Genomic DNA, 22,559 nt, shown 5'->3' with positions numbered 1-22,559 from the left:
ACGTGTGATAAAAAAATACAAGGAAGACACTAGGTCAGATATTCATTTATAGTTCTAGCAAAGTAGTTTAATATTCAATTTCCGTGTGACAATAGTAAATTATCACAAGGACTTTAGTCGCGTATTTAAAGTCGATGTCGAGGTGAGATGGCGATTTAGTCCTATCACAACTAGGTCCCACCTTTTGGGCGGGTCAGGTCCCTTGACTGACAATTTTTTCAATATATTTTTGACCATTTTCATTGTTGAACTTCCGAAGCATCACTGATACAAATGCCTACATTTAATATATCGATTACTCTAAACATGACAACGAAATTTGACAGAAAAAGTTCTTCAAATAAACCTTCGAAGACCGAATGATCTTTGAGTTCTCATTTTTCTTATAAATTTGCAGCAAGATTTTCAATCAACCACAAATCGTAAATAAAATGCGACTCGTGTGAATTACGGCCCTCGCTTCGCTCTGGCCGTAAACTTCCCACTCGTATGAGCTATCTATTATTCTGTTTGATTGCCATTTTGTCAAATTTAATCAGAGTAGATGCGAAGTTTTACAAATGTGGAACGATGAGAGGACTCTTTCACTTTGGTAAAAAATTTAAAAAAAAAACCGATAGATGTACTTACCGAACTTACAGTTTTGTACAAAAAGGAAGTCCCCGGTATTTTACAAAACCGTCACTCGTGAATAAAATGTGGATGGTAATAAAGGACCGATAAATTAATTAATTTTTTTTCGTTTCTTCACTTTTGTCGATTCAGAAAACGACAAGAGTGAGGAATTGACAAAACGTCTTTAAGTTACATTTCTTAGAAGGATGAATTTCCCTAGGAACGAACAAATCGTCTTTAAGTTACATTTTGTAAAAGGATGAATTCCCTAGGAACGAACAAAACGCCTTCTCGTTGCATTTTGTAAAAGGATGAATTCGCTAGGAACGACCCGCCTTTGCTTTATATTTCTAAAATCGACAAAGAGTGAAGGAAAGACATTTTTTTTTACTTTTTACTGATTTACTGAAGAGGTGCCAGCGACATGTACCACATTTCTATCAGTATTTGATTATTTTTTATCGGTAAAATTGAATTTTTCTATTGGTCGAATATAATATCCCATAAAATTATTACGACTCGTGAGAATTACGGCCCTTGCTTCGCTCTGGCCGCAAACTTTACACTCGGATGGGAGTTGTAACATATTTTGTTTGATTGTTGGAATAATGAATTTAAAAAAAATATTCAGAAATTTGTTGAGAATGACTTATATCTTATATTGCCTACAAAGAATGATGGTTACATTTATCGTTTTTCATAAAATTTCCTACACTTTTCAATCATAGTGTGCTCATGACATTTTTCGCATTAAATTTTTTAGTCAACTATCAAGTTGTTAGTCAACTGTCAAATTTGATAGTCAACTATCAAGTTGATAGTCAACTATCAAATTTGATAGTCAACTATCAAGTTGTTAGTCAACTATCAAGTTGTTAGTCAACTATCAAATTTGATAGTCAACTATCAAGTTGATAGTCAACTATCAAGTTGTTAGTCAAGTTGATAGTCAACTATCAAATTTGATAGACAACTATCAAGTTGATAGTCAACTATCAAATTTGATAGTCAACTATTAAGTTGTTAGTCAACTATCAAATTTGATAGTCAACTATCAAGTTGTTAGTCAACTATCAAATTTTATAGTCAACTATCAAATTTGATAGTCAACTATCAAATTTGATAGACAACTATCAAGTTGATAGTCAACTATCAAATTGTTAACAGTTCACTAACAAGAGATGTTTACCGGTTAGAGGCTGGGCATGTAATGCCGAAATTTTTCTTTCTACTTGTTTCATGCACATTATCGAAAACATACTTATACGATTTACACACACTACGCAACAAAATCAAATTTCATCAAAGTAATCTTTTTCGATTGAGGCTATAATCAACAGTGTAAAATCCTGTTTTTCTGGGATGGCTTCCAGATCCTTCGTCCCACATAGCCCATCTTCGAACTTAGCCTCGGTATTTTACTTCCACAAATTTAAAAAAAGATTCATCCAAATTGGTTAAAAATTACTCAAGTTATCGTGCCCTCAACGATTTTTTGTTACCCACATTTAACGTTTTTCATAGCATTTCATACATTTTCAATCACAGTGATCCTTTTTGTTACCCACATTTTTCGGTATTTTCTGGTGTAAGACCCTGACTTTCAGTCAAGGGAATAACGCTTTCAAAGAATTGTGCATGTCCAAACAAGAAGTTCGAGTACATACTGAAGATTATAGAAAAATTCTTTTTTGTTACGTCAACAACTGTTGTCCCACACAACCCTATAAAAATAACTGTTGTACAATTTTTTCATTCCACATTGTATAATAGATGATTTTTGTGCGTTGGCATAATTTGATATGAGTCTTCAAGTACGTAATTTTAAACGATTGAATGTGGAGTGCATACATATTTCATTAGAGTACAAACGATACAATTTAATTAATTCAAAAATATGAGTTTTTTTAATATCACGTTAATTAAATTTACCATATAACGTGATTATCCTCCCAATTCCAATATTTTGCTTTTTTTAAATTATTAAAATTGCAATGTGAAGTGACACTTTATATAATAACAGTTGTTACTGAAACTGACGATATAGCTGACTGATGCCGGTAAATTGGCGACATCAAATAGACATTTCTATGTTTCGTTCCATTCCATTAATACTTCTGTTTCAGCTAAAAATTGTCACTTGATTTTTCACTTATCTAAGCAAAATGACAAGTTGAAACTTTTTTGGAACCATATCTTTTAAGGTTAATATTAATAATCACTCAAATATTGTCGTAGATTTTTTTACTTTAAAACATTTAGTATTATGCATGTCCTATGTCCTTATGACCCATTATTATATGCATCCACGCACTTCACAAATCAAATGATGCCACTTTAAAAAGACATATTGTGAGTAAAGTAGTAGGAACACAGACGAGACCGTAATATTCGAATCATGTGCCACTTGAATGAAATTTATTGTTGCCATTTTGTTGAGTTCCACAACAAGCCAGACATTTCTATGTCTTTTTATGTTCTTTCAAACAAATACGACAGACCGCAAAGTGCAATGTTTTTCGGTTTTAAGATTGAGACATCCCTTGAGGAACAGGAAAAATTGAAATAAAAAAGTTAAGAAAAGGAAAAAAACTAAAATCTTTTTTGCGTTATGAGTTTACCGCACGATATCGTGTTTACAGTGGAGTGTTTTCAGCCTTGTTGGGATAGTTTTTTATACGGCATGCTGCATGGTTTACTTTTATCTGTTCAAAGCTGATAACATAATAAAAAGTTCATCTCAAAACCAGATTCCACTTAACGTTGTGACACAATTTTACATTGTTATTTATTGCGAGTCCCTAATTATTTTCTGGTAAATTTAAATTAAGCAAAAACCATTGTAATCCATTGTTATCTTTGTTTAACATTCAGGATTTCGGGTAGAATTTCAATAAAACCATTTCTGTAGGTCACCTGTTGAACTGACGCTACTGATTTCATATTCATTGAAGTATTTCGAGTTTGAAACTCCTTTAATTCGTTACTTATGCTCGTGTGACACTCAACGTCTATAAAGAACCCATGGGAGTTTAAAACAACAAAATGCAAGAAAGGCAGCTGTTGGGCATATTTAGAGTTGAAAACTTTAACGGCAGAAGGGTTACTTATATTTTCAATTAAATTACAATGTTGAATTGTCGTCAGTTATCAATGTTTCAATTGTGAACATAGACGTTAATGAAAACAGTTCAGATCGACAATGACTATAGTGAAAAATAAACACTCTGTTAAGACTAATCACGTAGAAGATTTTGCATTATAGACTAAACGGTAATATTAACAAAAGAAGTAATAGATTCGCGTCCTATAATTAAGGATACAATTTCAACAAAGTTCTTAGATTTCCAAAAACGGTTATTTATTTATACAATTTTCTTTAATGTTCCTATATAAGCACAAATTTCAACATATTTCGCTATTTATAGAGTCAGACTTTGTGGTAATATGCTTGGTAATATGGTTATTGTTTGTAAATGCTAAATTCCAAGATATTGCGTTTTAAATTGTTCATAAGATAACAAATTCACTAGGACATTCGTAGGTGGAAGAACAATTCTCTATTATTCTGTAATTTTGAGAGTATTTTTGCTACAAGCAATTTACTCATTCATTCTACGTTACTTTTCAAAAGAACAGTTGCATTCACTCAACAAGATAAAACAGTTCTAGGTTCTTCCATTTTATACCAATATACCGCATTTGCAAGCTTGATTTCATCGACTAATAAAACTAAATTATTCACCACAAATACTGAACCATGTGCAGATGCATAAATTTGGAATAATTTTGCAATTATAATACCTAACTCACATGGCGGTAGAACATCAAAATGTGCACACAAAACTCAGTCTAATCATTAAGTTTAATTAAATTTTAACCATAACTTTATTGTCAAGTGTTTGAGTACTGCTTCACAATTTTGAGTATGATACGTTTTCATGCAAAATTAGTTTCTTTAGTTTTAAACATGCATGGATGTGGAACGCGCGGTGCAACGTCTCCACAAAATAGCTAAAATTCTAATTAGTAGGGACAGAGTATGACGAAGTGATGTATCAGCGACGAAAAATAACAATCAAATTCCGAAGGTAAATTAGGTTTGATAGCCTGTTTCTAAACTTTTATTAGATACATATTACGGTCACCTGGTTTATTTTCGGTAAGCGTTCCACAAAAGGTAAGGACAATGTCTTAATCTACTCGTTATTTCGCTCCATTAAATATTACTGCAATTAAATCATTGTGACACCGACGAAAAATTTGGAAATCTACAGATGTATCAAATTACGAAATTTGAATAGGTGTGCTGTTGCAGTGCTTGCCTACTTAATATGTACTTGTACTTATGTAGCACAGCCCACTACGACATTTCATTTACAGGAGAAATATCTTAATTCCTTTATTGGGAAATTGTTGTTGTTGACGGTCTGCCTACAATAGCCTACGATAATAAAAAAAGGAAAATTGACTGATTTCTCGATTTTTGTATAAAATAAAAAAAAAAATTGCACAACATTGTACAGGAGAGGAGGCCAAATCTATGTGGGCGACCTGCTAGCATATAAATACTTTTCATTTTCTGTTTTATCAACTGTAATACTAAGTGTGTACGGTCTGCAAATTATCTCAGTATTTACATGAGCAATTTTGCTCCACCTTCAAAGAGATCTACTGTTTCAGTTAAAATTCCAGGAATAAGTGGGATAAGATTAACTCAAGTTCAGAGATTTTTTCGAGGTGATGGTATCTCTAGGCAGAAGCTTTCTCCCTACTTTGAGCTTCGAAATTGACACGAGATCTCAATTCAGTGTGTTTAACACACTGTGTTACAAACAGATATAATAAATTTAATGCCTCTGTCACTGTACAATACTAAAAATAAATCCGACCTAAGTGCTTGTTGGGTATGAAACGATTCCATTAAATCAATGTAATCGAATTGTTGTCAAGATATAAGAGTCATGATATCTTTTAGCAAAATCCGAAAGGGACTCAATCCTACAGAGCTATTTTCAAACTTGATTTTCCATTTTTCCTGTTGCACCAATTAGTATCATTAACAAGTTGATTTATGAAAAATTCACATGTAAGAAAACGATTCTAGCAGAGAACTTTACATTTGGACGTTTAAGAGCTGTGCGACATGATAGCTGAGCTAAAGCAATATAGAATTTGCTGTTATATAAGAATATAAGAAAGAACAAACATGTAATGCACTTAGAATATTAAACAGTTTTGAACTAAATTCAGCTTTATAAATATATTTTCTTAAAAAGACAAGACATGATAGCCGTGACCTGATCAAATCCATTTGATGAAAAATTAATAATGCATAAGGTAATTTATTCAATAATAGTAAACATCATTAAATGTGCATAAAACGTTTTGATACTTTTCTGTACAGCATAGCATACGTACGGTATGTGTTCAATTAGATTGGTATTAGGAATTGTGTAGAATGACTGCATGTTTTCTCGGTGAATCGTATTAGGTGCAAATAAGTGTAAAGTGATTTTTTTTATTGGTGCAAGGTTTTTGTTTTTATTTATTTTTTTGAAACTAAAATGGATTTTCGATGAAGACATAGAACTACGTCAACATTTTGTATTAATTCGAATTGGATTTAAATGAATAATTCTAAGTAGGTATTACTGTCTTTGAAAACGAACTCAGCAAAGTTCAATAAAACAAAACCAGTCATGTGACCATTTTTGCAACAACTTTGTAGATTTAAAATTGAAAAATGACTGGGAGTTCGACATTATATTGGGTTACAGATTGGGATATTAAACAAAATCGTTTTGTTATGGTCGTAAATAATGTTTAATGATTAAGCTGATTAGAAATTGTTTGTAAATTTAGAATTAATAAGGTTAAGTACGAACATACGACGTAATGTTTGTAATTGAGCAAAATTGGTACCACGATGAAGTCATCATGGAGAAAGTCAACGATGCCAAAGATAATACAATTGAAGATATAGTTGTCGAAAGAGAGTCGACAATTACAAGTTTTTCGGCACAAATTCAAATTGAGCCCGACGAATGGAATCAAGAGAACAGCATGAACGAGTTCGAGGGATAAAAATGGAATCAACAGAACAGTAGGAATGAATTGGCAACAAGAAGCAATGAATCTGATTTGGAAGGGATAGGAGAAGTGTACGTAGAGCAGCAGATGTAAACAAGTCGTATAATAAAGTGTGTTACCGTAACCGTTACGTTAGAATCATGGAAAAAAAGCTATTCTACAATCTTTTCATGATTCACGTGATTCAAGGTGTCTCTAAACAATTTGATCTTATTTATTATTCATCTGATTAATCGAATATAGTTAACACCTCTATTGCGTTCACAAACGTCGTAAATCATAGTAAATCCAAAGAATATCCATATTTCCATAATACTTTTAGAAATGACTATGTGTTATTGACAGCGAAGATGATAATAAATGAAGATCTCAATGGTATATATTAAAAGTAAGAGAATTTATACCAAACATTTGACGGATACTTTAAACATAATAAGTACTAGATTCGTTGAATATATTGAGATACACATTCCGTTTACATAACACTGATAAAAAGATAAAAATGAGTTGAACTCACTTGTAGCGTAAATTTGTGTTCAGACCATCGATATACATGATATAGGGTAGATTGGCACACACGAAGAACGAAAGTTCGGAAATATATCACACTCACAACGACAACAATTTTTAATCACAACACACAAAGCGAAGGGACGTTAAAAGGTGCATTCAAAAAGGAAGGGGACACTAAGATTTTGAAATATTTGTATGGTTGTATGGTGGCTTTCTGCACAAACGTTCTTCGTATGTACCAATCTACCCAATATTACATCGATGGTCCAGACAATCTATATTAGCTGCCTTAGCTGTATGTATATTTTTGGTAATATTCGGTAATATTATCGGTAATAACCGATACAGCTATAGCGGCTATTGTAGATTACCTGGAGACAAAGCTACCCGCTACTGATGAGATTTCTTTTGGCCTGGACCAGTGTCTTCGTCTTTTATAGCTGGTAATTTATCGTTTTGGATCAATTTGAATTTTTCTGATTTTTCTGACTTAACGCGACAAACAAAATTACAATCAACACTACACGGAAATAGTTTCGAACGTTCCATCGCGAGGACTGCTTGACTTCAGACATAATTAATTTTCTGCTAAAACTGTAAATAAAATAGCATTGCAGACAGTTATTTCCGGCGGTAGAAAAATCACACATAAAAATTGATGTTGCAATAGGTTTATGTGGTAGCACAAGACAAGATTACACACCCGCTTACATCAAAATTAATCGTTTCAAAACATAAAGTCTCTACACTGTGTATGACGAGTCATTCCATTCATTCACACAATTTGTTATTTTTAGTAATTGTGTTTTCGTGATATTCTTTCTTTTTTACGAAAATTTTGTATTTTGTCCGTACGACAAAACAGTTATAATTTAGGAACCGCTTGTATTTTTGGGATAATGATGTAAAATTGCAATTTCCTTATTTCCGTTTTTGAGACATATGCACTTATTTTGCGTAGCTACACAAATCAGTGATTTATACATGGAGTTTGATAGAAAGCATCAACAACAAATAGCTCATATAGCTATGGTTAAAGATCTTTTCTACAATATCACATACGTACAGATGCAAAGGGAATCATAGATAAACGTATAATCCGATAGTAAAGCGGTGATTGGTCATTTTCCTTGCGTGCAAAATGTTTTAGGTACTCTTCTCGGTTTATTGCTTTCGACGTTCCGTATATTTTTAGCCCCGTACGAAGTACAAGGGGCTAATAGGATTACGATGCCGTGTGTAATTGATGGAATTCGAAGCAGACGGTAAGGGCAAAGTGTTTGCCTATGTTCATAGATAACGAATCCGCAATAAAAATTTTGTCTGTCCGTCCGTCCGTCTGTCACGTCGATATCTTGAGTAAATCAAATCCGATTTCAAAAAAAAATTCCCTGAAATATAGTCGAAATATAGTCGAAATAGTGAGGCTAAGTTCGAAGATGGGCAATTTTGGGTCGACCCCTCCGGAGCTGGGGCCCCATAACTGATTTAACGTTTTCCGAAGATATCTGCGGCCATTCAAAGGCTAAACATGTAAGTGATACGTCAAATAAAAGGTATTTACAATACCGATCGACAAAAAAAAGTTTATGGAAATCAGATGATCGACTCGTTAGTTAGACCCCTTGGAGTGAACTAGGTACAGGGTGGCAAACCGTTTTTGCTTGTAGGTTGGCCAAATTTGAACGGATTTCGATGAATTTTGCTTTATTAGATAGGTATTGACCGTACCAATCAGGAATTCGGTTTACAGAAGCGTGAGCTAGGTCTCTTGGAGTCAGCTTATATGTGGCTACTCGGCTGTACAGTGAACGTGGTGTTTTTTGTTAATATATCGAGTAAACTTTGACCGAATTTCATGAATTTTTTTTTGTTTGAAAGGTATTACTGAATGTAAAGCAGCTGTACTAATTTCCACCTCCTAACAAAATGGCCGTCGGCCGCCATTTTGGATTTTTGTAAAAACAATAGAAATCGGTGAAAATGATACTTACAAAGTTACTGATCAGTGGGAAGTGATTGGTTATGTGTGTGGGGTGTTTCAAGCATCCCAAATATGGATATCTATTTATAAATATATACAGCTATATTGAGCTATATAACGGTGTAGATAGTTCTTTTGAGCTATATTTTTTTTTTTTTTTTTTAAATATTTTTTTTTATTGCCCATATTAAAAATTACAAAAAGTATAAAAATATCACATAGAATATAATCACATAAAAACATTGAAATCATTCCCGTCATTTGAGCTATATAGTAGCATATTTATTCGTAAATTGTTTATTTATAGGTAAATATAGGTTAATATAAATTGTTGCAAAAATCTTTAAGTTTGGGTTACAGTTGAAAGGAACGTCGTACGGGGCTTCGTAATTGCGCTATGCGCAATTTTTAAGACGTGCACATTTCATAAGAATTTTAGGTTAGTAGGTTTAGGGTAAGAGTAGGGCGACCGACGAACTAGGGTCGCGTACGCAATAGATGTACGGGTTCGTACGGGGCTCAGTCGCAGCGAACGCTCCGACTGTTCTGACGGCTCGTTTCCATTTCGTTTTCAAATTGGTCGATTGGAGAAACGAATTCTAACGCTTCTCTGATATGATGCGATAAATGTGGAACGAACAGAATGAATGGACCAAACAAACCATTTTAAGTAAAGACTTAATATGGGATCCATTTACATCTAGTGTTTGAGTCAGACGAATATCTACTTCGATGTGCAACAAATCGATAAGATGCAAAAATTTATAAAATATCATCAATCGTGAGTCTTAATATCTGATTATTGTCTACGAATGTTTAGCTTCACGTGCGCTCGTTAAAATATTATGAAAGTTTCGAGACATAATTCTCATTTAGAATATCTTCGCTGCATCTAATATACTCACGTACAATCTAAACCAAACATAAGATTATTTAACTGACTAACCGATTATGGGTGATGAGTATATTGTCTGTAGTGTGCAAATATAGCTATACGTATACCCAGTATACTCCCAACACAAAATCTACTAGTCTACATACATAAGCTCCGTAAAAAACAAACAAATTGGTGGGTACGACAAAATATAAAAAGCGTTCAAAGCAAAACATTAGCACATAGACCGCATATAATTTACTTTCTTCCAATGTATTGAATCGCGACACGGTATAACGACATTTGCCAAGGTCGAGTTCACATACACTTGCAGCTATACAGCGCTGAATATGTGTGTTGTTCTGTTGCACATTCTCACTTTCATTGGGAGCTAGAGGAGTTTGGATATGAAAAGAGTTTCCATTACATTTTCACGGCTACTACTTTCGTGTTTGATGCGAAGCATGCGCAACGAATTGAAGTTATGTGTGAGAATTTTTAAATACATTTCGTTTAACTGTGCACACATTCATCAAATGTCTAACAAGGTAAGAAGATGTATAATGTGCTGTCTTTTCGATGCGATAAATTGTGTATCGAAGAGCTATTTTCAGAATTGATATTTCAACACAGTGTTGGTAGAGTGAGCCGTGTAGATTTTAACCCCTTTACTTGCGATTTCAATATGAACCTCATTAGTACGCTTATGTACTAAAAGTACGAATATAATTCAATTTTAATATGTCTACCTGCTTGAAGAATGCTCATGTCATGTACTCGTCAATTGTTTTTGTATTAATCAGATTATTCTGATGAAATTTACATTTTTGGGCTAAGGAATCGAGAGGAATAGATAGCTTATGTCCAGGGAAAAATAAATAAAATTTCAGTAAATGCACTTGACTGTAAATTCAACTTGTAACAGTTTTTTAAGGGTTCGTTCACAAATGACATCACGTTATAAGGGGAGGGGATGTTAAAGAAATTCTGACGCAGTTATACTGAATTTCATTTATTTTCGCGTATAGTCAAATCCAAAATCAGAATAGCATGATGTCATTTATGCACGACCCCCTCCATAGAAAAAAAAAACGCAACAATTACATACCTTTTAAATCTCGTGGTCGTCCTTGCCGTCCATTACTAATTGTTAGATTGTCCAAATCGCTCAAACTTGGCGATAATAGTTTTTCTGCTAACAGTGGATTGGCAGCAGAAAACCGACTTTCATTACGTATATTGTGTTGATTCGAAGATCCGGAAAGGGTTAAGAGATCATTATGACTTGATTCGGCCGTTCGATTTGAATTTATGCTCTGCTGAATTAACGACGTGTCATTGTCAATGTAATTTTGTTGAGCCGATGATTGATTGGCAACATCATTATTATTTTCTTCCTGCAATGAATGCAATCAATGAGATATAGATGATCGATTAAATGAAAGCAGGAGGTGCCATACCTTTATGTCAACACTGCCAGTGAATTCGGTGAAAAATGACTCTAATTCAAAAGAATTTTCTTGGAGCTGACGCAGCAATTCATCAGAATCGTTGCACAGTGGGTCAAGCGAACTTAAGTCACATGAATTACCGGAATTTTCTTGTTGATTCGGCCCGGATCCATTTACGGCATCCTATGAAATATTTTATAAGATTAAAGCGGACTAACTTACTAGCTTTTCATTGTTAATAATGAGCAATTTGTAGAAAATGCCAGACTACAGCAATTTGGTGTCAATGAATTGAAAAACTTTTATCAAAGAAAGTCTTACTGACTCGAGTAGAAGCATATAATGAACAGTAAATTAACATAAACGTTTTTGATTTTGTAAAATCAATTTTCTATCAATTCAATCAGTTTGTATTTAATCAATCAAAATTAATAACGTATCCAATACAAACACCATCATTGTCATACTTACCGGTAAACAAGCCGATATATCAACCATACGACCATCATTATCCGGACACCATAGCAAAGCGTCATCAATAAATGGCATCGCCCCGATGGCTGCGCCACCTCTGATGAGTGAAGCTGTTAGTGCCAGCTTATTTATTTTAAAACCGTGTAGAGAGAACCGTTTACACCACTGCTACAAAAAAGCAGCTTTTACGAGAACGTGTTGAGCTTTTACGGTTTCTTTTTATCAAAATTTCTGTTTCAGTTACTTTAGTATATACTCAAACCATAAACGAACACGTATAAATTAAGGCGATTTCGTTATTTTTGTTCTTTTTTTTAAGGCACACTTATTAGACTTTTGTATATAAAGTGACGTTTTCGATTGTTATACGCACGTATTCGCCGGAAGGTACTTTTGTGAAGCATTTTGATTTAAATTATTGTTTGGCATCGATTTTGGCGTTTTCTTGGTTGTTCCTGAAATTAGAAGAAGAATTTCGTTTATTATTGGTTCAGGTGTTTAATTTCTAAGATTACCACTAATCGAACAATAATCATTTTGAATTAATTATTAATTAATATCTCTATTAGAAAGGTCTTAACTTGAACATTGGAAAATAGTTTTCTAAAATAAAGTGTAAAGAGGAATCTCGTGCCAGCGTGGATTCACAAAATGACATTTTTCTTTTATAAAACGTCGTATAGTAAATCAGGCGCGGGATTGCTTTTTTCATGAAGGAAATTTGCGAAGTATGAGTGCGAGATTTCTAGCAACCGTTAGCTAATAGCTGTGAACATATAGAAAGTAATAACCACAACGTTGTGTTAAATCTAGCTTGCTAATATCTAATAATACCTACAATTTTAATAATGTAGCATTGACTAATCCCATACAGTAAAACACAATAATAGAATGAACTATTTGCACAGTTGCTACTTTTATAACACGTGCGTCCCGTCTATCAAATTTTTAAATGATATAAAAGAAGTGAACTTTATTTGAGAATTTACTTTTTCTACTTCTGCTAACGTGCGCTCATTAGACCAAAATGAAGTGTGTGTATTTGCTGGTTTGTGTGTTATTGATCCAAGTAATTTTTCCTATTTCAATGGAAAGTTTGAATTCTACTTGATTGTGTTTATAGTTATTTGCTGTCCAAGCCGGAAGAAAAAAGGACAGTAGTGACAGTGGTGATAGCAGCGGTAGCAGTGATAGCAGCGGTAGTAGAGATAGCAGCGGTAGTAGAGACAGCAGTGGCAGTAGAGATAGCAGTGACAGTAGCGACAGCAGTAAAAGCAGCGACAGTGGCAGTCATCAAAATAAAAAGAAATCGAAAAACGTAAAGAAAGAAACCAAAAACACTTCGGCAAAGCCCGTTGCAAAGCAATGTGGTATTGAAACTATTTTGACTGGTATGCCAAAACCTTTAGATACCGTTGCTGCTTCTATTAAAGTTTCGATTAACAATATTCTGTCATCGCTACTAAATATTCAGTCACAAACTGGAGTAATATCAATCCTAGCGCAACGAACCATTTCAATTTTTGATATTTTATCAAAGATAACAGGAGTGAAATCATTAAATAATTCATTTGAGAGCCTCTTTGATAGAATTCAATTAACATTTTCAAGTTGTGAGTCTGGACTAGGTTCCTCGGTTGTAGACACAGCAAAACAAGCTACGACTGCTATTCAAATAACTCTTAGCAAACTGTTAACATTGATTAGCACGAAATCGAGTAGTTTGAATGTCAGCAGCATCAATAATTTGATAGGACAAATAGCTGAAAATATTCAAATTCTTATCAGCGTTATCCAAGCCACAATTACAGTCGTCGCATCAGAAACTACCCGCGCATTCGATAATGCTTTATTCGAGGCAATCATATCTTTACAGATTATAACAACACCCATTTTGTATGTTGTGCAATTGGTTCTTTCATTAACTGCAGTTACATCTCTATCAGTGAACGGTAGAATTAATCCAGAACTATCCAGTGTCACTTTGGCAGTATCAACTATTTTACAAAATATTTCGAAAATTATGATAACCATTTCGAATGCTGGTTTTAATGGTTTCTCGCAGACGGTCAATTTAATTGCTTCACCTGTTACAAAATTATCATCCAGTGTTAATACTTCTTTGAGTCCTCTTAGTGGAACGGTAATAAATGTTACAATTACGAGGGAACAAGTAACTTCAAACACTCGAACAATTGTTTATAATTAATTGAAGTCTGGCGATATATAAGGACACTAGCAGGTAAAGCACTAAGTTGCTTCTGCGTTCTTGCGTCGACTAGTGAGCTACTCTAACTTTCAGGTCAGACTATACGTCTCCTACACTTCTAAATAAAAACATATTATTCTATTACCAAATAGATACATTTTTATCAATTTTATAATGTCATTATCACATATCAATTTGTTCAGCAATAAATATAAATAGAAAACTTATCTAATGAATTTTCTTTAAACGAATGTGACGTGAGTTTCAATATTTGACTAAAATGGTACAAACGATCCATCCTATCATCAATGAAACAAACTTCCAAAGCTCTGTCGTTGAAATTGCCTTCAAAGCACAGTAGATGGCGCCCAACTTTTGAATATTAACAGTGTTGTGTTTTGACAGTACTTGACGGATTTGAATTGTCTTCTTGTTTACATTCATATTTTAGTTCTGTTTTAGTATTAGCGTGAAATTTGTGTAACATACACGATCAAATATAGAAAATTGTGTACGAAATTGTATTTATAATGAAAAGTTGATATCAACGATTGACTGAGTGTATAAAACAGTAAGAAATGAGTGCCTCTAACGTCAGTGAAAACGATTCCGAAGAAATGGACGATCCAACTCTTGACATAACTAGTGAACATTTCGATCCGCTAAAGGCCCTTTACGCTGAAAATGTGAAAGTTCCATATAAAAATGCAAAAGTCTACGACAATTTAAGTCAATATGAGTCGGCTATCAATCGATTAAAAACAACCGGCAAGCAAACAACAAACCAATCAACCAATGCAGATTCAGCGCCGTCTTCATCCAATACACAAACCAAAGCAAAAAGATTTAATGTGTCTGACGAACCGGTTGTTCGTCGATTTTTACCGCATCAACGTAAAGCTTTTTGTTTTTAATCAAATGAGAAGAACTAAGTTTTGGTTGTTCCGTTACAGAAATGGTAAAGGGACACCGCAAAGAAAAGCATTCGAGGAACATTTTAAAGAAAATTGAAAAAGGATTCGGAGGCCCGATAGATAGACTGAAAGTTTATATGGCGGAAAGAAAGCGTGTTAAAGTTTGTATTATGAATTCACTATCGGAGGAATTGTCTGTAAATGAATATTATATCGCAGATTTATACCAGAAAGGAGCACGGAATACTGGGTGACCTGACTGGTTTCATAGAATCGTTTGATAAACATTGGAACATTGTTTTATCAGATGTATGCGAAGTGTGGAAGAGAAAGAAAATTAACTTCTGTGATGCAGCAGACAATGGTATGAGCTTTACTTCATTTATTGTAGATCAAAGTGAGTCAAAGCTTTCCTTTCGTTAATTTAGGACCTCCGGAAGATTGTTCGCGGAAATTGAAACAATTAAAGCTCCAATTTCCTACAGTGCACGTGAAATCATTGAACAGAAAATATGTTGAATGTACTCGAAACGTTCCCCAATTGATGGTACGAGGCGAACAGGTGGCTCTGGTTATGTTAGATTCACCAACAAAGTAACGAAATTTTGTAACACACGTATAGAGTAATTTTGTAATAAAAAAGAAATTGAAGTCCATTGCCAATTCTTTTTTTTAATCTTCGCGTATCTCCCACTAAAGCTCAATTAAAAAAAAACGCAATTTCATTACCACGAACCCAAACAGCCTCCAAATGATCGTAATTCTGTCCAATGACGTTTCCAACGTTTTACATTGAATGTTTATTCAAGAGCAACAACGAAGTGACTAATTTGAATTACAATACCGATGGGAGTCTGCAACATCACTGTGTTTACACAGAGAAAATCTTCGACAAGTGAAAGGTGCACATAGAAGATACACTCATCTACATTCAGTGTAAAATAGGTAAAAGGAATTGAATGAAGTGAACAGAGGACAAGAGGAAATAAGAGGATCAAAACAATATATTTCAGGAGTTAGTTTATGTAATGTAGTGCGCATAATATTCATTTCACGTGCGTAAATATTCATTGAATATCAGTGTATGTCTTGGGTAAGTAAGTAAGTAAGTACAGTCCGAGCAAATTTTAAATCTTAGAAATCGTTTGAAGAACTTATTAGGATTAGTGATAGGGTATGAAATAGTGCAGATGTAATTATTGAGTAAGTTGTTCCTCATTTACGATAATTCACAACTTAAAGTTCAGTTGGCATGTATTTTGTAGGCAAACAAAACTTTCAGTTTCTGACTATTTATGTTGTTGCGAGCTTTCCATCAACCTCAAAAATTTAACAATCTTCTAATCGCCAAAATAATCCGTTAGCTCAAAACCCATCTTGATACAAGAGATCAATCTAAATAGTAAAGAAATAAATTGAACAACGTAACGAAAAAAAGTGAAAAATCGTGAATTCGAAAGCGAAATCAAAACCATTAAAAAATCAAAAACCGTTAAAACCACCTATTATGTACCGTGTACCGCTCACATAATGTTTTTATAGAAAAGAAATAATGAAAAAAAAAACGAAAAACTGGTAATTCGCGATTACTTGCATGGCTAATTTAGAACCGCGAATCGTGCCTGTATTGTATATAAGATGTAAAATGTAACTTGAGTTCATGGCGTTGCACTTCCACCATACATTGCAAATGAAAAGAAAACATTTATTTTTTCGTTGAATGTTAGTCTATGACAATTTATATATCTTATCCATAGGTACTATACCACTAACATTTACAGCGATTGTATAATATAAACACAATCAATGTTATTGCCTCTTGCATAGTTGACTAAGTTTGGTGTATATCATAAATTGTGGTTGTGGCGATGGCCACTTTCACTGAACAAGAACTTCAAATGCAATCGAGCAACTCTATGATTAGCCATAGTATCAGAGAAAGTTGTCTATGCCAGTGTCATGTTTTATCATTTCTTCCTATTGCATTACATAGTTAGATTCGTTCAATTTATCTATTTCTTACATCTGTGAATGCAGTTGTAAAGGTGAATGTTCGATGAAATGTTGCAGTTTTGTATATTTTAACGGTTTGAATAAACACAATCGAGTTTAATGCTTTTGCATATTTTTCATGAAAATTTCATACTTGTGCGTAGTAGAGGGAAAAACAAAATAAAATTTCTTCTCTTGCATTTCTATCCTTGAGATACAACAATGGCAAATAAATACAATAATTAGACTACCACAAAATGTATTATTTGAGAGACATGGACATGGTGGACAGTCAGGCCCGTAGCCAGCCCCTAAACCCCTAGACAATTTAGAGGGGACCCAGAAAAATATTTGTGTATGGCAAAATTGAAAAAAATCGCTTAAAATGGCTACATCAGACGGGACTCTGCCTACTCTAGCCAGTACCTGGTTACAGGCCTGTGGTCAGTAGGAAACAGTTTGTTTTTATAGACGGCTATCATCTGTTATCAATAGTGACTGCAAAAATAAACAACAATCTGTGACTAATAGGGTCTTACATAGCCAAAAGGATGTTCAAACAAATGAAGTAAAAGATTTAAAATAAATCTTTTGAAAATACTTAGATGAAATGAAGTAATAGATCGTAAGTAAAACTGGTTGACCATAACAGCTATTTGTGTTTAGAAGTATAAGTTTGCTCGATCATGCTGTACTCATTCGCAGCAGAAGAAGATCAGCTGATAATTTAACAGTTTCGTTAAAAGCTACATAATTTGTTGAAATATTCCAATAAACTTAAGCGTCACATTGTAACATTTAACTAATTCAGTTTTCTCACTTACGTTTGCCATAAATTAGCTTTTTATACGTTTTCGACTCGACTGTGTTTTTATTATTAAAGAGAGAATCACTTTTCATTTCATTGGTAATTTGCATATTTAAAAGACACAGCTATACGCTATGATTTAGCAGCCGTTCGTCTTTGTTTGTATATTTTCGTTTTCATTGATATACAACAATGCAATGGAAAACCTATATAGTTTTCTGATTATAAAACCGATAGTTTCCGAGTTTTCTTTCTTTCTTTTTGTCTTACTTTCTTTATTTCTACTTAAGTAATAGATTAATTGCCATTATTATTGTTATGTATTATAATAACTGTTTTGTTGCATGAATTACGGTGATAAATAATCAAACCTATGCTATTATTCTGTTGAAAATGCAGACACAAACAACACTATTGCGATTACAAAAAAGAAAAGAAAAATTAATGGAAACATGTTTGAAAGCCTAACGCATTCATTTGTTTTCTATCGAACTGATATCCATTCCGAAGGTCTCAAACATGCCACATTTTTCATAGACTGTGAGGAAATAGTACATTTCGTACCTAGGACTAAAAGTCTTTTTTAGCGTGTGAGAAGTTTATGAAAAAAAATATTTCGCTATGGAGCTTTAATCGAAGAAAAAAGACGTCATCAATTTTTGAACTTAAGTTTTGATGTACATATTCGATATATGAACCACTTACTCGCTAAAAAAAAGTCTTTCAGTATAAGTTAGGAACATCATCTTTCCCAACCGACATCGACGAAGTCGCGATTTTTAATACTAGTTAGGAAAACGATTTCAAGTGATTCCCTAATAAATGCGTTGGGTCGGACCAGATTGGAAGCAGTATATTGGGTTTCTCAGGTCGTGGACGTCAAAAATGTACTGCAAAACTGTTACTGTTTTCCCTCAATCGAATACTAAACAAATTCTTGTCCATATAATGGCAAAACTATCAAATGTTATTTCCATACAAAGAGTTAGATCAACTTTGGTCATACATAACAGTATTCCAGAAATAGTTTCCAACAATTCTGTATAACTCTTCGTATACAAAGAATGTGCATAACGTAGAGTATAGACCGGGGTATCCTCGTAACCACCTACTTACCAGCAAATTTTTTCGAACAAAATTTGGATACCGGGAAATCGATAAATATGTGGACAAGGAAGTCAGTTTTACACTTTTTACGCCAGGAAATGTTGACTCGGTTGCCGGGAATTAAATATTATTTCCATGTCCGATATAGACGATTACAGAAAACACATATTGATCTACCAATGTTGCCAAAAGTCTTGAGGTAGAAATGCAGATTCGATTACTCATATAGTAAAACCTACGTAAGTGTATACTCATTTCAAATTTGTAAAAAAAATTTTAGAACATGAAATGGGGTTTCTGATATGTGACAGTTGGGATCAAAAGTCGGTATATTCCATCTGTCAAAGTGACGTTTTAAACGTCAAAACAAAAATTGTTAGCCAAATAATTACAAAATCGTTTATTTTTCTATAAGTCTCTTCCACTGATAGAATTGAGGAAAAATAGACGACTTTTTAACTATTTGGCAGAAAAATTTTGGTCTGACGTTTAAAACATTTGACAGATGTAATAGACTGACTTTCGATCTCAACTGTCACATATCACCTCACCTAAGTCAATGTTCGAAATCAGTTTTGGTCGCTACTTCGCAATGAAATGTAAAAATTATTCACTCATTTCGTCCCATTGGGTACAATTGCCCACATTGCCCCCGTACACTCAACTCCACTGTAACCAACACTTCCGGTCTTTGATGGTGGTCAACTTGTGCATGTTTTACATTTTCTAGTTTGTCTACTCACCTAATTCTAAAGAGATTTTATTGTCGCCGATATATTTGAATGCAATCTGTAAAAAAACAAAAATTTATTTGAGAAATTTGCATAAAAAAGCAACAAATCGAAAATACAATATTTTATTGGAAGTGATAATGTTTATTGTGCTTATGACAAGTTTCAATAGAAACTAAGTCGTCAGTGGTCAGTAGGTGTTGGTGCTAGAATCAATGACATTTTATTTCAGTTAGAAATTCTATCAAAATGTTAGTGTAAAAATACGCCGACCATAAATAGAGGTTATTATCCATGCCGATTTCGCAGCAATATTATGAACAAAAATAGTAAATGACACAGCAGACAGTTAAATTAATTTATTACTTTAAATGACAAAAGTTCTTTGTGGCAGCTAAGAAATTAAAAAAAAATGTGTTCAACACTCTAATAAATTTACACTGAATAACAAATTCATATCGAATCCTTGAACAAATTGTTTCCTGAATTCTAATAATTTTGCGCTGTAACTTACTGAGTCAGAGTTAATGCACATATATGATGCTATGAATAGGTTTATTTACTCGCACGCATCATATTGACTATGAGAGTAAATAATTCAACATTGATTGATTAATGGTTGGGAATTTTTAGCTATCGCGTTGTTTGTCGAAGTTGTTCTGCAACGAATCAAGACTAATTTTTTACTTTTTTTATTGAAAGACCAAAATATTGTGAAGATTAAGAGTTAACTTGTAGAATCCGTAGAATCACTTTTAATGTTGAATGTCATATACTCGAGTCATCTAATTGTTTATTTTGAAATTAGTCACATTTTTATATCGGGCTCAGTAACAAATAGAGTATTTGAGTGACACCAATAATAAAACGTGTATAACGGTGCATCGCAAAGTGAATGTCAATAAAATTGCAATATTAAAGCAATTACATTTTTATTACAAGAAAAAATTATTGAAATTTACATGAAAATACTGAATTTTCACCAGATTTTCTATTTGAAATAGAATTTTATTTATTATCTCTGTAGCTAATTTATTTAACCTTATAAATTTACAGCAGAAAATTATTGTTGAATGTCATGTGTAGCCTCGAAAATTATCTAATTTATATTGAAAACTATACTGATTTCAGTCTGAAGGTACTTTAGCTAGATAAAATTTAATCGACATCGACAATTCGTATCAATATGTGGATATGTGGGCTCACCGAACGATCATTCTATTTCGAATGGGTCAGTCTGTCTATATATTGAGTACAATATTTTAGTCGGAATTAAATTTTTCATAAAGCTTCTTTTGCCAAAAGCACTAATTGTACAATTAGAGATTGTACTTATCAATTAAATATTGTAAATTGTCGACAGACGACACGTTCGTTGATTTGTAAATGTAAATTTATAATAAAAACGGCAAGACATTGTCTACACTGACTTCACATATCAGCTCCAGTGACTCATTGCTGTTACGCGTTCACTTAGAATATATGAATGATTCTCAATCTAATTTTAAGCACTTCAGTAGTATTTGAAGTGTTTACTGAACCAATCAGAATTTTATACCGGCAGTGATTTAAGTCAATTTTACCTGTGTACAAACACTTATGCGTATACCGACAATAGAATCAAATCATCTGATTGTCGACGATACAATCTACACAGTTTACATCCATCAAAAGCCTTGATCCTAACCTCTAAATAAATTCAATAAATTAACGGCAACACTTGATAGTATTGTTTGCACTTATACATTAGGTAAATAGATAAATGAATTCTCATTTTTTTTCGTTTTAATTAATGAACCTTATTGAAAATAACAAACAATATATGTCCACGTTCGAATTGTTTTTATAATAGTCTGGTGGATTAGTGTTAATAACGGTCTCACTGACGAACTAACTTAATCATGGTGTGGAAGAAATAGTGTATACCAGGGAACTTATAGTCAAAGTCAAGTAGTACAGTGTTTATTGGTTAACGTTTACCTCGTTTTACTTTACTTAATTTTGTCTAATTAACCAAACTTTAGTCAACTTGAATGTTAGACAGTTGTGTTAATTCTGGCGGTTAGTGTGATTATAATTTTTCTCACCTAGGGCATAACTAATTTTGAAATAATTTACACTGCAAACTATCTGAATGATCTAGTCTAGATGTGAACACAGACAGAACAGAACACATAAACACCACACCGAACAAATTAAACCGACTACTTAAGTAACTCCATTTTATAAATAATCAACAAAGTCTCTAAAGCTTTATGCATGATAGTAGTTTGGAGGCCAACGCTGAATGCGGAACACAATTAAATGTTCTGAACGAAAACGTAAAATTCTGATGAAGGTCATCATTCTCAGCACGATTTATTATTTGCATAAATAATGGAATGTTTGTGACGACGACGAATTTTGCACTTTTTTCATTTAGTTTTATGATGATGTTGATTGGAAGATTAGTTTAAATAACAAAAAAAATTTTTGGATGTTTTCTTTACTATTTTTGTTTGTTATGCTCAAAATGGGAATCAGTAGTAGTTGTAGGTAGGTGTAGAACATTATAAGAATATTTCGATGAATTCATTTCGGTAAGAAATGATTTTTTGTGCATCAACGTGTTGCAAAAAGTAGTATAATTCTACAAAAATTTACGACTATGGATAGACGGGGATGTTTTTTATCAAATAGGTGTGTTCCAAGGTCATTTCGAAATGTCAAATTGCATCCATTGAAGGCAACTTAACCTCAACTTTGATGTTGACAAAAATTTTAACGAAAAATTTACAAACAAATTTGCTGACGT

At 33.2% G+C, this 22,559-nt stretch overlaps 3 protein-coding genes across 4 annotated transcripts in view; 2 read left to right on the top strand and 1 right to left on the bottom strand.

Annotated features, from left to right (window-relative positions):
* Window positions 1–22,559, bottom strand: part of LOC119080656 (ecdysone-induced protein 74EF) — a 140,546-nt gene that overhangs the window by 86,505 nt on the left and 31,482 nt on the right. For both annotated transcript variants that reach the window (XM_037189073.1, XM_037189074.1), the window contains exons 2-5: window positions 19,778–19,823; window positions 12,002–12,459; window positions 11,540–11,713; window positions 11,188–11,476 (exon numbers count right to left, since the gene is read on the bottom strand). In XM_037189073.1, coding sequence (XP_037044968.1) covers window positions 11,188–11,476; window positions 11,540–11,713; window positions 12,002–12,079 — 541 coding nt within the window. In that variant the 5' untranslated portion in view covers window positions 12,080–12,459; window positions 19,778–19,823. The remainder of the gene's footprint in view (window positions 1–11,187; window positions 11,477–11,539; window positions 11,714–12,001; window positions 12,460–19,777; window positions 19,824–22,559) is intronic.
* Window positions 12,989–14,229, top strand: LOC119080658. The gene is made up of 2 exons (XM_037189078.1): window positions 12,989–13,073; window positions 13,128–14,229. The coding sequence occupies exons 1-2, from the start codon at window positions 13,032–13,034 to the stop codon at window positions 14,211–14,213; spliced, it is 1,128 nt and encodes a 375-aa protein (XP_037044973.1). The 5' UTR covers window positions 12,989–13,031; the 3' UTR covers window positions 14,214–14,229.
* LOC119080659 (U7 snRNA-associated Sm-like protein LSm11) lies at window positions 14,615–15,786 on the top strand. The gene is made up of 4 exons (XM_037189079.1): window positions 14,615–15,107; window positions 15,167–15,288; window positions 15,347–15,491; window positions 15,556–15,786. Exons 1-4 carry the CDS (start codon window positions 14,792–14,794, stop codon window positions 15,723–15,725), a joined length of 753 nt encoding a protein of 250 aa, XP_037044974.1. The 5' UTR covers window positions 14,615–14,791; the 3' UTR covers window positions 15,726–15,786.

This window comes from Bradysia coprophila, unplaced genomic scaffold (assembly GCF_014529535.1).
Source record: "Bradysia coprophila strain Holo2 unplaced genomic scaffold, BU_Bcop_v1 contig_350, whole genome shotgun sequence".
Lineage (NCBI taxonomy): Eukaryota > Metazoa > Arthropoda > Insecta > Diptera > Sciaridae > Bradysia > Bradysia coprophila.
This window is presented reverse-complemented; position numbering and strand designations above follow the sequence as displayed.